The sequence below is a fragment of the Diadema setosum genome, chromosome 2 (genome assembly GCF_964275005.1).
Source record: "Diadema setosum chromosome 2, eeDiaSeto1, whole genome shotgun sequence".
Classification (NCBI taxonomy): domain Eukaryota; kingdom Metazoa; phylum Echinodermata; class Echinoidea; order Diadematoida; family Diadematidae; genus Diadema; species Diadema setosum.
In genome coordinates, this window is record NC_092686.1 from 1088668 (window position 1) to 1106699 (window position 18032).

At 36.1% G+C, this 18032-nt stretch overlaps 1 protein-coding gene across 3 annotated transcripts in view; it reads left to right on the forward strand.

Moving 5' to 3' along the window:
- LOC140238653 (uncharacterized) overlaps positions 1–18032 on the forward strand; it is a 74354-nt gene that overhangs the window by 32655 nt on the left and 23667 nt on the right. For all 3 annotated transcript variants that reach the window (XM_072318556.1, XM_072318568.1, XM_072318563.1), the window contains one exon: positions 10852–10941. In XM_072318556.1, the coding sequence (XP_072174657.1) occupies positions 10852–10941 (90 nt within the window). The remainder of the gene's footprint in view (positions 1–10851; positions 10942–18032) is intronic.

The following is an 18032-nucleotide window of genomic DNA, read 5'->3' on the forward strand; positions in this document are numbered from 1 at the left end:
TTGTCTTTCAAGCCGATGTCATTGTTTTGTAATTTGATGACGTCATTACATTGAAAATTGTGATTAAAGGCAAGGTATCAAAACCACCCGATTATAGGTTTTATGTCTGCGGGACGTATTTTTCCCAAGTTGCCAGAAATGGCATAGCGACCTCAGTCGTTACAAGGCCGCTTTTCCGTCTAGCAATGCAATAGATGTTCACACGGCCACGTTAGTTGAGTGGGCATTGACTTTCCCCCTGTTATATCTATACATTGTTGTTGTTTTTTTGTCTTACCATTTCCGTGGATGACCCGTGGCCGAGTGGTTACAGAAACGGTTTCGCATGCACGCTCAATATAACTTCAAGGTGCCTATATCACATTCTTTTCTTTGTCGATCACAGATGACTGTCATCTGATGACCACAAGCGTATCACCTAACTCGTCCTCAATGTGACGAGTTTTCATGTCTCGTCATTTTTAGTGTTACTTTGCAGAGTTAATTTACTGTTATGGGCATGTAAACCATGCAGCATAGCTTGTGGAATTTGTGTATGGACAGCATGGTTGAAATGCAATTTGAAGAGTTTTTTGTTTTGTTGTTTATCTTAGAGGGAAATATCTTTTTTGTGAATAAGAATAAAAATATGATCATGTTATATAGAAAGCATTCTCTTGTAACAATATGGAAGCAGTGAAGTAACATGAATTACATGTGAAAGTAACTCAATGAGAATAGCTGGAAGAGCATATAGGGAAAGAATATCAAAGTGTGATACTTTCTGACTGCATTAATTGTGAATATTTCCTTTATAATCAACATCTCCCATCCCCAATAAACTTTTACAAGATGCAGTCAGCTACATGTACAGAGCTCACAGGTTGCAAATAAGGATAAAGTTAAGTTGCAGTTAAAGATAAAGCTGAGCATGATGTGTACAAGTCAATACACATGATGTGAAGATTTACCGTTCATGCATTTCACATTCAGCTCTTCATATTTGTCTTTAAACACTGATACTGTCTAATTGGTGCTATGGGTAAACTGATACTTGAGGTGCATGGATACTTTGGTATGTCATAATAGTAAAGGGCAGTTGAACTGGAGTATACTTGAAGGACTGTGGACAGGCAGGTTGTAAGGTGCTGCCAGAGTTACCAAGTTTTAAAAAGAGGCTTGGGCCATTGTCGAAGGAAATCAAACTGAAACTGAAACTGAAATTAACAATTGTCAGAATGTCTGACCATCAAGTAGCTGTTCATTCAATGTGGACCCCCCCCCCAAAAAAAAAAAAGAAGAAAAAAAAAAAGAGAGATTGAATTCTTGGCTAGTGATAAAATTTTAGTTCTGTCTCTACCTTGTATATACAATTGTATGACAAATGAAATTTGCCACGAAGTTTGCCATGTAGGCCTACTGTTGTCTAATTACTGACAGCAAGTATCAAATAATAGCAATGAAGGGTTTTACATGTTCAAATGAACGTGTGTGGAAATGTGTGTAGAATAATACTGTGTTATGGCAACAAATTTATTTTTAAACTATGTAAAAACAAAATAGAATCACACGTCTCAAAATATGTATCTCACAGCATATTTGGTCAGTCTCGGTCCAGCAGTGTTTTTCAATTGAGATTTGCTTTACTTGGATTGCACATTCACAGTGTGAACAGTATGACCTCTAACACCCAATAAAAGCAGTAGAGCTTAGTTTTCAACATCTGCCATGGCATGTTCAAAATACAGACATTCGTTTGCAAGAAAGACACACACACACACACACACACACACAATATGTGTCTAATGAAAAGAGCTGTTGTGTGGAATGCTACTACTACTGCTTGTGGTTGAGCAAGAACTCACATTACAGTTTTCACACTATGCAACCTGGTATAAAAAGCACAATATAGAAATGCAGACACAGGATTAAAGAACAATAGAAGTTGTTTATTGGTCTGAAACCTCTCTTTGATGTATGTGCCATATGGCACTGTCAGTCATGTCTGAGGAGGTTGGCATACAGAGTACACACTCTGTAATAAACTAGATGTAGTATGTCTGTTGTACATAGGAAATATGATTGATCTGTCACCTTTTGGAGGACTAGTAGCTCTAGAATTACAGATTTTCACATTTGTTTTGTCTTTTCTTAAGGCTTTTGTCAAAATACCACCTAAATTGTACAACAGTGCTGACAGCATTGTAACCAGTTTGTGAAGCTTTTTCTAGGTTGCCAAATAGGACAAATTACATCTAAAATGAATTCAGCAAGCAATTGTATTGCATGTGTATTCATATTTTCATTATATTCCATGTTCGTTGATTTCAAAATAAAACCCAAAGTTTGTTATGCATCAAGAGTCATCATTCTATGAATATTTTAGTACTGTCAATGACTGATATTTATACTCTTCTGCACCTTCATATAATCTGGAGCAAAAATCTGTCAACAGGCTGGGAGGGCAATGATTATTCTTGTAAAATTATGCAAAGCTTCAGCAAGTATGCAATATATCACAGCATGTGGGTTTGCTGTCGTTGTTAGAAGTGTTTGATAGGGTTTCCCATGGCTGAAAAAAAAAAAAAAAAAACTATGAATATTTGAATTGAAGAATTGCAATTAACAGTGGATTGGCATTTTAGAAATATGCCACTTGAAAGTCATTACAAGTAATAGGGTCCATTTGCACAGGCAAAAACTCCAGTGTATTTTCCTATACACACTTTTTATGCATTGGCAGAAAAAAAAAATCTGGTTAAAAAAACAAAAACAAAAACTTAAGTAAATATTTTTAATAGTGTAACATGGCACTTTTTTTTTTTGATTGACATATAACTAAACTATCCCCAAAGTACATCTACAGCATGATTAATATACATACCTAGTCAACAATCAGAGCTTTAAAACAATTCTTTAAAAAGTTATTGTTAACTTCTCAGGTTGAGATGATGTAAAGTGTTCTGTCTTGTATTTCAAAGTAAAAAAAGAAAATGAGGTGACCAAAGAAAGGTTTTACATGATAGATTTTGCCTCTGTCATGTATAAAATTGTGTATAGTATTAGATAGAATTAATTATGTATCTGCTTAGCAATTCTTTATTTCAATTTTTTACAATCATTATTTTTATCATTTTATTGTTATTTTACAACCACAGGGTCTTTTAAACATTGAGAGGGTAATATTTTTTTTTTCTAAAGGAGGGAGATTCATGTAATCGAAATTATCTTTTCTTTTATCAGCTGAGAATTTGCACTAACAAAACATCAAACAAGTAACAGTGAAAACCTAGGAGACATTGTAGAGTAGTATTTAATTTGAGTTTTTAAAACATATGTAGACACTTACTTGTCCAGCGGCATCCACATGAAAAAAAGAATGTGATGTATGAAGAAGTTTTTTTTTTTCTCTCTCTCTCTCTCTCTTTTTTGTGCTGCCAAAACAAATGTGTAAGATTTGTTAGATGTGATATGAGCTCCCATCTGGCTCTTGTCAAAGAAATACCCAACAATGCTCACCTCAAGTTGGCTCACCAAACAACGATTTTCATAAATTTAATTCCTTTGACCTCTTCTCCATATATAACCCTCTTTTGTGTTGCATCCAGTAGGTTATGACCTTGCTCTCATTCTGATTCTGATTCTGAGAGATTTTTAACAGTACCAGGACAGCTCTGTACTCTTTACATTCTGTAAAATGCTCTTCTTCATGGTATACAAAAAAATAATAATAATAGTAATATAGACCAAAAGCCCAATTTTAAAGATATCAGGTAAACAGTGAGCTAATGACAAAAGAAAATATATATTTTTTGTTTTGTTTCCTCAAGTCCAGATTTATGTAGTCATCAATGCCTTCATTGAATCGTAGTTTCATGAAAACTTCTGTTTTTAATTGTCTTGGTACATTTGATATGTAATGGTGTTTCGATTTATCAGCTTCAGTGAATTTCATGTGATCTTTCTATGTTTTGTCTGAGCAAGCAAAATGTTTTGGCCTTGGCATTATTGTTGAGGTGATGTGCCATAATAAATGCTGGGTTATTTATATGTCACCTACATGTTTTAGTGAAGAAGACCCAAGGATTTCTTCATGCCAAAAATATCTTGCCTACTTGTTTATGAACTGAATGTTCATGACAAGAAATTTACTGCATGAATTTCTTGTAAATTATTTAATCTGTAACTAAGCCTGCATCTTTTCTGTAATCTATTTATGTAATCTATTTTGTAATCAATATATGTTGTATCTTCAGTTTACAAGTCTTCATGTTATACATTTTGAAATGACTTGTCTGATTGTGGTGATGTAACTCAAGAGTGATATTGTCATTGTTGTGCTTTATGATACATTAACACTAATTTGTGTGCTGTTGTGATTATGATTGCTTTGTTTTTTTTAATCAAATCTATATTCTTTTGAATGTAATGACACTTCACCAGTAACTTCCAACTGTCACATATTCGAGAAACCTGCCTTCCCAGATATACAGCAAAAACTATAAGTGGACCAAATAAATGACATCTAAACTGTTTTGTTAATGGACGTGATTTGGTAATATTACAGTATTTGCCTTTAGAGTGTGACTGAACATCTATGTGGATTCTTTCCATATTTCATTGATGATTTTTGTTACTTTCTTGCTCTCAGACTCTACTGATTAACCCAAATATTATGTCCTTTCTTCTCCTAAGGATTAACAATGTCTAAGAGCTGTCCAGGTACTGTAAAAAATCTCTCTTAAACCTTAGTGTGATCTCCCTCACCATCAACCCCTGTGTGAATTATCTGTTTGCATACATGTCTGCATACATCGTGTCCTGTACCTGTTTTAAAAATAAATTCATATGTATCACACACTTTGTGAGTCACAGGAATAGATTTTTAGTCCCCCCCCCCCATTAGTTTCATCTCTATCCATTACTTATATATTTTTTTTTTGTTTTATGTTACACTCATCACAAAAATGCCTGTTTACCCAATGTTTTCAGGAATCATATTCATCTGAATTTGAGATAGAGAAAATGAAATACCCACACATCCATTTCTGAAAGATTTCACGGTTCATGGGAGTTAGGTGTGTCTTTGTCGGTATTCCTGACAAAGGCTGGATCATCTTTAAGCCAAAAGATGCAAGATAGTAGACTGTTATTTGAATGTTTGTATGGTTCAAATGATTTCAGCGCACATTCATTCATTTCATTGCATTGCTGTGTACTTGATATTTGCTGTCACATAGTCAGTAGTCCATCACCCCTCTGTGGAATTAAATGCTTTTATTCATGTAGAAAAAAAAAGTGTACCAGACTAAATTTCCTGAAGCAATAATCAAGTAGCAAGCAAATATAAACCAATCATGTGATGACTGATAATAGAAAAGTATGAAGTTAAAAAGTCCTATTCCATATTCTTCTCACTGCAATGTTCTCCATTTGAGAAAATATCAAAATCTAAGGCATCCTTATTCATCTTTTTTTAATCACAAAATGGAGGGTTTAGACTTCACCACCCAGATTGTTAAAAGTTTATTTTTAAAATCTTGTGAAAATTGTCATAAATTTTGAGATATAGAGATTACTAGATGTAGCTCGTAGTATGTCTTCATTTCAGCAGTAGCCACTTCATGGTTCCCTCGCCACATATTCTTCTAAAAATCTGGTGGCGTGTCCAAAATGTGTGATGTTGATGTCATCTGCCTGTGCATCTGTTTTTCTTCTCAGCTCCTGCCTCATTAACTCCGCAATACCTCTCAAAATAAGTCACATGACACGCTTCATCTGGCCGGGTTTACGAGAAACTGACTCGGGGGCTTTGGACACCGAACGAGGAGTGTGCAATTTGCGTGATACAAATTGGCGTGGCACCTCGTGTGATTGAAATCAAATTAAGAGCCGGGATCCATGGCAGCTGTCGTATCTTGCTGCGATATCAAGTTTATTTCAACTCTTTCATAATGACACTCATTTCACCAGATAGGAATGAGCTCTGCAAAATATAATGAATAGAAAACTAATGAATAGATAAATAACAGTAAAAACAACAACTAGCGGCAGATGTTTACCATAAGTAATTATGGCTCTCTTGAAAGTTCAAATATCAGAAAAAAGTCCGTCATTACAGCAGTTGTTTTTCCCTCTAAATTGCTCTTTTAACTGTTAATGCAATTATTTACAGCAAGTTTGATCTTTTTTAACATGATATCTCCTACGTGTTGTCAGTGAAAAAGGGAATCCTCCCTTTTTCTCTCTCATGCATCTAAAAAGGGCAAAGTGTTCACGCCCCATCCCTCCCCTCCCCCAAAGAATATTCTGAAGGAAAGAATTTATCCCTTAAAGGTCAGTGAATGTTTGACCATTGTTTATACATTTCAAGAGCATTGCACCATTCTAATGTCAGTTAAACTTACATTACGGTGTCATATTGGCCCATTGCAGGATATGCCTTTTCCCCACAAATGTTATTTTAAATAGCATAGAGCTCCTTTATTTGGCTATTGCACAAACTGTCAATGTGTGCATTTTCTGGAAAGAAATGTTTGTCCAAGGCTACTTTGCAGAAAAATGTAAAACGTAATAGGTACGTCTGTGCGTACACCAAAAAAAAAGAAAAAGAAAAAAGTATGGATCACACACTGAGCACCAATTTGCTACATTTACATATATTTTGTCCAAAAAAAAAAAAAAAACAGACAAAAAACAGCAAAATGCAGCTTGCTGTGACTTACAGGAGCACATGTTCATTATTCACAGCATGAATCCCCGCTTCTAATTCTTCACAATGGTGTGCATGCAGTTCCGCTGCCATAATGCCTAGTGAAATTAAAGACTATATACAAATCGTGTTATTGTTCATGTGTGAGGCATTCACAAAAACAAAAACAAAAATACTACCAAACCAAACAAACAAACAAAAAAGCCTGCACAAATGATGAGTATTACTGGACCATAAATCCAAGATTTTACAATATGTAGAAAATTCTCACATGATGAATGAAGCAAGGTTGTATAGTGCAGCCCATGTTCAATAGGCTTTTGAAGTATGTATGAATGCGCCTGATAATCTGATGCATTCTCCATAGACATACCAGAGAACATTAATTCTTTTGATCATATCAGTGATCAAATTTATAAATATTGATCAAATGATATGTTAATCATGACCCAAGATGGTTGCAAGATATACTCATTGGATTATTGCAGAAACTAATCCCATAGCCTGCAGGAACCTACACTTGTACAGGGGTGGATCCAGGAATTCCAGGAGGCACCTTTACAAAAATTAAAGGGGGCACATGCCCCCCATTTTTTTTTATTTCTTTTGTTTCAACAAAAAATAAAGAGGGGGTGTGCCCCCCTGGATCTGCCACTTGCCTACTTTTTCTTTTTTTAAAATTAGAATCACTTAGCTGTTTCTGATGCGGTGGTAGCTTCCTGTAAATCTTATTTTCTTACTAATCTGTTCGTTTCTCTGACTTCTTTCCAAATTACCCTTTCAGCAGTGTAAAGTCTCCTCACAGACTTCCTCCCTTCTTGTGTGTGATCCTTGTTTGTGATATTGAAAACAGTGTCAACAAACTTTGCAGTGATGTGCATGTGTGTGGGACCAGGGAGGTTGGAACCCATGTACCTCCTTCGTGGGACCCTGTTCAGTTTACATTGATAGTGCATTGCTCTTAGTGTGCGTAGGTGCACACACACAAACAAGATTCTGCTTTTCTTCCATGCAGTCCCCTGGTGTCAAAGGTCATGGCCACCACTGTTTTCTTTCATCTAAAACCATGGTTCTGGGCTCATTGAAGGAAACTAGTGTAACATTCAAAATCATCAGTCTGTTAAACTTGCCTATCTACTTCCCTGCATGATTTCTTCCTTGGGTTCAAGGTGGTGGTTTCAGTGGCTCCCATAAATGGTTTTTAGCTTCTTTGCTAGACAGTCATGCTGAAATCCATCTTGCCAACTTATTATCTTTATCATTAGAAATATATAATTTTACTGCAAAAACCAGAAATTTTCATGTGCAATTTTAATTTCACAAATTTTGCAAGAGCCAAGATTCGTGAAATCAAAATGCATGCAGAAGTTCTCGTCTGCACTGTATGCATTGAATGCTACTGGCAATTTGCGAAAATTCTTTGCTTTGTTTTCTTGTTTTTACTGTGAGAATAATTTGACCAGGATTCTATATGGCATAAAAGTTGGGATCAAACATACTAAGTTCAAAAATCAAACATAACTCTCTCAATACTCAATTCTGATTGGCTGATATGTGACTTAGATTTGATTTTCTGACTTAAGTTTGATTGCATCTTTTTATTCAGCAATTCCGAGGTAATGTGTCAATGTGATTTCTATCCGGACACTATTGTATGAGATATACTCGTACATCACAATACATGTAGTAGGGCTTTTTCCAGAGACACGATGAGGAAAATATATATTATTGGATCTACTGTGGGAGACGATAAACAGAAAGGCCTGACTCACAAATGAGCTAGTGCCTGGCCATTATGAGTTTGGTATCGAGTTGAATTATTGATCCCATACAGGATGACGTCCTCCTGTACAGTTGAATGAAAGCAATTTGTGTTGGAGTGTGCTTGCTACTTGATGCTGTAGCTCAGTCGTGCTGTCTGTTTTGGGAAGCTGCATCCTAGTCTTCTTAGCCATTGACATGTAATGAATCAAAGTATTAAAGGGGAGAAAGGGTTTAAGGATAAGAGGGTTGGCTGATTTTCAATACTCGGCCAGTAGTGATTGACATTCCCATGTTGATTTATAACGTCAGTCTTGAAAAATACAAAATGCATGTCATACTTTCTGAGGAAGTTTTTTATTGTGTGTGTTTGTGTATGTGTGTTACCAAGCGTCTTGAGACAGATATGCTACACTGTATTATAAAACTTTCTCAATTATTTTTTCAAATCCTAAAAAAGAGATATAAATTGTAAGTGTCAGTTCTTTATGTCTGTAGAAACAAAAAGAGGCAAATTGTCAGCTGTATACCATCATGCTGTATACCATCATGCTGTATACCATCATGCTGTATACCATCATTCAATATCTATACTGTAAAAGCTGTTGTTTTTTTTTTTTGTGAATGAGGAGGTCAGAGACATTTTTGTGAGAAATTGTTTTAAGGATTTGACACATAGGCTATCGTATGTGCACTAATATTCTATTGTGTGGCAGTATTTTTGCATGTTGTTAAATTTGCAATCCAACAGTGATTTTGCAAAACCCTCATGAAATTATTAAAACAGCTTATACAGTAATGTATTGTCATGGCAGACTGTTACTTTTAGTATAACATGACATGCATTGTGGGACATTAAATAATACACATTTGTTGGCTGCAAAATTCTCAAGGTAATGATTGACAAAGGTATGCGTCCCTATTCAGTCTGTTCTGCTGTTATGTATTGCTCTTTCTGTTCTGCTGATTGTAGAATTCATCCGCTCTGAAAGTAAAACCTGCTTGATTATAATGCAGCGTCCATCATGGAGTGAAATCATTTGTTTTCAGATGAATAGATCCCAGAATGAATAGAGGGAGAGTGTAATGAAGTGGATACTGTAGAATGAGGTGCATTTACATTGATGGCAAAATACTGCAGTTTTTTGTGCAATATTTCATAATGCGAATGCAAATACACAACAATTTAGGCCTACACAACAAAATCCACATCTACATTGCAAAATATTGTGGTACTAATGTAGGATATGGTGATTCATTCTTCTCATGAATGTGCATGCGAGATTTCAGTGTGAATCGTGTCACTAAATACCACAGAGGTGTATTTCTGATGTGGCCTGACACACTTTCTCTCTTTTCTCATCAGAGATATGCACTTTATGATGCAGTGCTTACCAAAAATACCATGGTATTTAGTGAATGAGAACTGTATCAAGTGATATCTATTATCATGGCATTTCGCCAATGAGAACAGTGCCTACAAGTGTCTGTGGTATTCAGTACGACATTAATTTGAATGTGAATGCACCTGTTGTGATGTCATAGAAATTGCTATGTGCGCATAAACACATCAAGGGTGCTTGGATAATGAGTTACTGGGGTCTGGTGGTTATGAAGGACGGTGCCTGGTGATTATGAAGGACGGTGCTCTTTTCATTATACTTTGAATATCTTTATAAATTAAAACACAGCTACTGTTTGATCATTCATGCAAGCCCCATTTTTGTACCCATTGTTCCATTGTCAGCATTGTAATGTCACCTTTAGTGTAACATGTGAATCTCGTTCCAGAAGCAATGTGCATTTAGCTGGCATTGTGAAAATGTGTGTTTGTAAAATTATAATGCGTCTTTTTGCCATTTGATTTATATGTATTTTCAATGATCTTTGCTCAGTTATATAAGATACTGGTAGCTTAAGAAGCCAAACTCTTAAATGCCTGAAAACTTTTTGAGCAAGCAATTCTTTTGACAGAATTAATCTTGTGAAATCATTCTTTTTTCACTCATTTTTTAGTTCCTTCTCCTTTATCTTCTTCTTCTTTTTCTTCCCTTCCATGTTTCCTTTTTCTTCTTCCATTTCTTCTTTTCTTTTCTTATCCCCTTTTTCTCCCCTCATCCCAATTCTTACCTATAATCTTGTGTCCTTTTTCTTTCTACTCCTGTATTGGTCTATTATCTCCACCTGCCTAAATTTCTTCCTCTCATCCTTTTATCTCCCATTTACCATTCCTCTGACATCACAATCATCTTCCTCTGACATCACAATCATCTTCCTCTGACATCACAATCATCTTCTTCTGACATCACAATCATCTTCCTCTGACATCACAATCCTCTTCTTCTGACATCACAATCACCTTCCTTGACCATGTCCTGTGGTGATCTCTCCATCTGCAGCACATGTGATCGGTCATGCTCTTGGCATGGATGTTCCAAAGGACCCAACTCCTCCTCCACAGCCTGCCTCCTCAAACCAGAGGGCTAAGAGTAAGTATAGTCCACTTCACAACCCCCATTCACTCACAGGAACTATCAGTTTTTGCATCACAATGCACAAAATAATTTTTCAAAAACCATTAATTTCATGTGTTTATGAATGCAGCTGAAGTGATTCTCATCATAGGCCTAACTTGTTTTGACTGCAATGCAGGAAGAAACCATCACTGCATGATGTTTTGGATTAGAGAAAATAATAACCCAGCTCAGCTCAGTGACAATGCCAATGTTTCATGACTGTGAAGTATAACTTATTATAGATATTTTTTTTAGACTTTGCACTTAAACTTATTCAATCCTTGTAGTGGAAAGCCATTTTTTCTTGTGCTAACTGGAATGAGATTTTGCACTCCAAAAATGAGAGAATTTAATTTATGACATTAATTCCTACTGCCACTTTTCTTGACTGTCCCAAGAGAAGCCATTGTATCAAATTTTATGTCATATGAAAGATAAGAAAATAAAGAATGTATGTCAATTGAGAGGAATTGAACAGATATGATTGTCATTTGGAAATGAGTATTCAGTGATACAACATAATATTTCTGATTCATCACTCCTGAAGGTTTGGTACTGCAGTACTGGGTACCAAGGTATCTAACTCGACTGTAGCATTATGCATTTGATACCCTTCATTTGTTTTGTTTTTGTGAATGAAACATCCCTTATGATAAACAGATATTTTTTATAGGTTGCTTGATTCATGTCAAGGATAATAGGTAATCATGCATTCTTTGAAAATCTGATACAATCACATACATTTGAGGTAATGGTTGTTTTGGGTTTTTATTATTACCGAGAGAAGGAGAAAGTGCAAGTAACCTCATGGCAGGGTGATGAAGGCAGTGGATGTCTTCTGAAATGATGTCTTCTGAAATGATGTCCTAACTTTCTGAGATGTATCAATGACACCACAATCCTATGCTGATATGGTGATGTGACCTCATATAGCCTACTACAAGCAAAACAATGCTGTCTTCCTCCCAAGTGCATTTTCACCTCAGCTAAATATTTCTGGTTGAGACTCAGTGTGCGTAGAGTTGATTATCATAGACAACCCCATAGTGTTGTACACACTGTCCAAAGTCCCTGATACAGAAGGGGTTAAGTTTAGAGACATACATAACAGAACCATTAGTGTCAAATTGCTTCTCGCCTGGGGATATATCCCGATTGGATCAATTTATTTTATTATCCTGTGAAAGATGAATTGTGTTTTGAGTGGATAGAATACTTCATGTGGATCAGGATGGATGCGGGTGAACATGGTAGATATTGGGATTTTTTTTTTAAAATGGAGGAATTGTTTTCATGTTGGAGTGAGGTGAGAACATTTCAAGATTGACCTCTGCTGCCACCTGGAGTTAGCAGATTGTGTAAGGTTGTGTTGTACATCAGACTGCAAGTGCAACAGGTGTTGCCTGTTCCTTTCCCCTTTCCTCTTCTCTTTCTTCTTTCTCCATTGTTTCTTTTTCTCTCTCCCCCTTTCTGATTCTCTCTCAATCATTCCTCTTTCTCAGATCCCTTTCCATTTCTTTTCCTTCTCTCTGACTCTCTCTGTTTCTCTCTATTTTCACATGTCTATTCTATACATACTATTGGCTTAGAATGACTTTGGTCCTACATCTACAGATCTTGCATTTTAAGTAAGGTGGCAGCTATTATTTGCAAAAGGGCATGAGTGGACCCATGGAAATTGCCTCCACATAGTTGAAAACAGCAGGACATCTAGGTCACAGGGTTTTCAGACTGTTGAATTTGGCACCAAACTATGATTTTAATTCATGAATCAAACCTTGTCTCGAGGAATAGCAGAGGAAAGCTCTCTACAATTAGCATTCACACAAAATGACAAGGACATTTGCAATATCTGAGTACAGCTGTCGTTGTAGTTCATTCTAGCAGTAGTCTGAGCTTTCACTTCACAAAATGTAACTCTGGTACAGTATGTGATCCACTGATGTCTCTATGGTAACGGTAGAGACTTGGTGGATCATACAAACAATTTTTGTAACCTTTAACCTCCACCTGCCTCTCAGTTGTTGCTGCCTCTCCCCTTTACCCAGCCAGAGGAGAGAAAATTAATACAGACAAATAGACACATACATACCACAAAAAACACATGGACACACACACACACACACACACACACACACACACACACACACACACACACATATGTACAAAAGAGAAAAGGACATTGGCCTGCCCAAACACATGAAATCTGACTCTGTTGACATGTTGCTTTCTATCATGAAACTTGACTTTGATACAATTGTACCAATGGAATGCCCAGGGGAAGCCTGGCGGAGAGCTTTTTTACCTTAGCCCAGCAGTCACACTGTGCTCAGGTTGCAGGACTATAGAAGAAGGTCAAACATACATACCAAAGGATGTACTGGGGTGTGGTATGGGGGTAACATTCAACACCAATCTCTAGATGATGGGATATTGAGGTCTCATTGCACACCCAGATATCATCTGTATTGTTAAAAATTGCAACTATTTCTGTTTATTTGTGACTTCATATGTACAATGTACAAATTAATTAACAAAAATGAAAGACAATTATTTTGTTGGGTTTTTTTTTTGTTTTAACATAAGCAAGCATGAAAGTCATGAATGTTCTGTGTGTAAGTAAAAAAGGCATGTGGATTTCTAAAGACTCACTGAGTATAAATGCTGCCAAAAGTGCACACAGAGGGATTATAAGTACAAAGGTGTGAAGAGGATGGATTCCTTATTGTCATGGATACTACAGCTATCATGTCATACTGTCATGTGATACTATCATGTGACACCATCAGGTGATGCTTTCCTTTCTAATTATCCCCTCTAGCCTTATCTTTGATTTAATCTTTTTTTTTTTTAATGGTGGATATTCATGTGCATTGTAGTTGTTGTCTTTGTGGTGTTAGTGATGATGTGATTCATTCCTTTTCTCATTTCATGTGTTTGTGATTTTCCATCCCATTCCAGTTCCCATCCCAGACTTACAGCTCCCAGATTCTGACCCTCAAGACCGTGTCCGGAGCCCTTCCCCTTTGCGCTCCTCTAGGTCCCCCCGAAATAGTTACCATGGGCCGCCTCCGTCTGTAGCTCCTAGACCCCGGAGCCCCTCCCCATTACCCTCCCACAAACCCAAATCCAGGAATAATTCGTTCCGACGTGAAGACGACTCCCTCCCTTACCATCACATATGTAAGTAAAGGGGATTCCCGGTCCCCACCCATATGAATTTACTTTTTCCTCTTGAGTGGTGACCATTTCTTATCCTCTCATCTACTGCTGTGCTGGGATCTCAGGCTATGCTGCCCTTTCTTCTGATAAGGATGTGATCACCAATCTAGGCTAGTATTTAACACACATTTCTCTCACTCTATGATTTATTTACCTCTGTATCATATTCTGGTTTAGTTACACTAACACTGTCTGATATTTCATTTCACTATAAGATTTCACGGATTGGTTATCTAACGTTTGCTTTAGCATTTTCTCAACTTTTTTTCCAGAGATCAGGCAGATGGTGCATAACGACTTCATTTCACTTTTTTAATACTGATGTGTCTAAATGCTATACATTGTGCTATACTCCACCATTTTATTTTGCCTATTACTGGTGTTGGTTCTGCTTACCTTGAAAAGTATATAGATGTAGTATATTGATACCATTAATCAATGAGAGGGTAAAATCAGTTGCATTGGGGAGAAATACTGTAAGATTTGTGTACATACTTCAACAGAGGCTACTCTGTTATTCTGACAGTCAGAACAAGACAGCCATCAGCCAAATCATGAAATCTTGAGAGTGGAAAGTTGGATTAGAATGAAGGTTGGTTGACCTGGAGCATGCGTGATCACGTTCGTGCTTGTGAATAATGATTTCATACTTGTGGATTATTTCTTACTCACAAATATCTTACTCACAAATATCTTTATCTGTGTGAGAATGACATGAATGTAACAAGATATTAGTGTCAAAGAGTAGAATGTGTAGAAGTATAGACAAAGAAAGGTCAGAGTAAAAAAAGGTAGAGATAATGAGAGGTTGAGAAGGGTAAAGATTGAAAACAGAAATAGAAGATGTACCTACAAACAGGTGCTGTATCAAAGAGCAATCCTTTTGATACGAAGATCAACTCCAGGGAAAGCTGTATTGTCTAAACTTTGTGATTTTTGTACTGTCTCTTTTATCTTGATTTATTCCTATCGTGGATATTAACAACCAGTCAACCAGCTATGTATACAAAGTTACTAATCAGGGTATGAATATTTCAAATTTTTGCTGGTATCATGGTCACTATTCTTCTGAAATCTTGGGCTAACAGTTAGTAGGTTTAAATTGGTGATGTTCTCTTTACTAATGCCCTTCAGCTAAACACTTTGTAATTCCTTGTACAACAAAATAAAAAAGGACAAATATATGTATACCTCATTATATGATTCATATATGTGATGTATTAGAGCTGTTATAAAGAAATGTATTCTGATCATTTTACAACATCTTGTTTATATTTCCAGAGATGTATGTAGGTTGATATATAAAGAGAAAAGAGATCTATGTATATTGAGGCTTTCCATATGAGCTGTGCAATCCAATGTCAGTGAGAATTCAATATCAATACAATGTACTCCAAGCCTCTCCTAGAGAGCTGACTTGGACTTTGGTTCATGATCTTGCTGAGCTCTGCAGTCTCCATTTCTGCACCTTGATGAGAAAAGGCTGTGCACTGCCCGCACCTTTACTGCCATTTAGGGAGGTGCTGCAATCTTGTCGTCATGGCAACAGACAGCAAACACATTTCTTCTCCATGGCAACAGGGCATCCATATCTATGGCTGCCTGATACCAATGATGGGATTGGCAGATCAATATACATGCTTGCCATCTTCAAGTTGTCTATGTTATATGCCAAGGAAAATGATTTGCTGAGAGGGGAGGCATACATTATTTTGAAATGTTAATTTCATTCATGACTATTAAAGCTCACCAATTATACTTGGTTTGTTTCATATTCAGGAATATGCCTGAAGGTCTATGTAATGCACAATGAGACTTGTCGGGCCTACATGATTGGGAGGTGTTGTTTGGGAGAATAAATGTTTGAAATTTTACTCTTGGTGTAATTTAAGTTTTTAGCAGCTATTTAGCTATGAAATTGCGTGCAGCTTTGCTAAGTCCATAAGATATGATGAATGTTTGATGGATGTCTGTACATAAGAGTCACTCCCTTTGACTGTGTTTATCATATCCATCAATTCTCTGCTGCCCTGAGGGGTAGGTATGGTTGGGCTGGGCTTGGCTGAAAACTGATCTTGACATGGGGTCAAAGTGTGCTGCTCTACTGCATTCCAATTTAGTCCAGATGTCCTGTTGGGTGTGTGGTGAAGTGCCAGACATATGTTTCTCATCACAAGGCTTTAAAGTCACATTTTACCATTTGCAGATATTTAAAAGAACAAACAAACCAGCATTAGTGCTTTAGAATAGTTTCAAAATGTGAGTTTGGGATAGAAACAACCACTGTAAAAATGTGAATCCGTATAAACAATGTTAAGTATTGTTAGATAAACAAAATGTGAACAATAGTTATGATAAAATTGTTTCTAGACTAAAAACCACCTACAGCTATGGTTTAATGAGAAAAATTCTGATATCTCCTTATACTTCAGGCTTTATTTCATATGGTAGGATGTTTTGTGATACAACTGACCTACACATATATATCAAAAGTGATATCTTAAAGGTCCAGTTTACCTTTGGGAGCAGTGATTTCAAAAATGTTCAAGATATCACATTTGATGCATATGTGTAGGTCTGTTGTATCATAAAACATCCTACCATATGGAATATTTGCAGTAAAACCTAAAATATAAGGAAATATCAGGGTTTTTCTCAATAAACCGTAACTGTATACGGTTTAGTCTGGAAACATTTTTATTATAACTATTGTTCACATTTCGTGTATTTAACAACACTTAACATCGATTATACGGATTCAAATTTTGACAGTGGTTGTTTCTATCCCTAACTCACATTTTAGAACTATTTTAAAGCACTAATGCTTTCATCTGCAAATGGTAAATTATGCCTTTAAACATTTTTAAATCACTGCTCCCAAAGGTAAACAGCATCTTTAAGTTGGGTGTGTAGTGAAGTGCCAGACATATGTTTCTCATCACAAGGCTTTTAAGAGGCTGGCTGAAGACATCAGTATGGTGAATTTAGCTTTAAATGTCTGGTATAAGGTGATTATCCATTGAGGAGAAAATTGGACATTATTGATATAAACTGCTGGATTAAAGTCTAATGCAAAATGGAATACTCAGAAAAGTGGCATTATATACGATCTTATTTGACACGCCACTTCCCATACATTGAAATTAAATAGACCATGTCAATGAAAATTGTTTGCTTCCAAAAAAGATTGCTTCTTTACTGATTACGCAGAAGAAAAAAATGAAAAGAAATGTCATTGGTAACAATTCTTTTTTCCCCTATTCTGAAAAAAGGTAGTGTTTTACAGTGTTTTTACCCTAAAATTTTGAGCTAAATGGTCATACATTCTACTAATGTAGTTAATGCTGTGTAAAAATATAAACCAGGTAAAAAGGCAGCTGCAAATGATACCAAATGCTTTGAAAAAAAACCAAAACCCAACAACAACAAAGATCTGCAACCAGATATATCATATCAATTTTCCTATAGACAGTAGTGTTAGGATAAACAGTTATGTAAAATGGTTCATTAGCAAAGTAATGTCTCAATAGTTTGTTTTTTGTTTGTTTTGTTTGTTTGTTTTTTTTTAAATCTGATGAAGGGTTGGTTATTCTAAAGAAATGTTGATATCCTGATGTAATATTTCATCAATTTGAACATCAAAATACAGCTCTCTCAGTGTGCCATTATTTTTCCAGTTTAACCACCACAGCATTTGTTGAAATTAATTTTGAAAATCATGTGGACAAGATCATGAATTCAGTGGGACCTCATAAAGGGTACAGAAAAGGGTGTGGAAGGTTTATAGAAAATGGCATTTTGATGATTTTTTTTGTCATTCCACCCCCTCAAAAGCACCCATT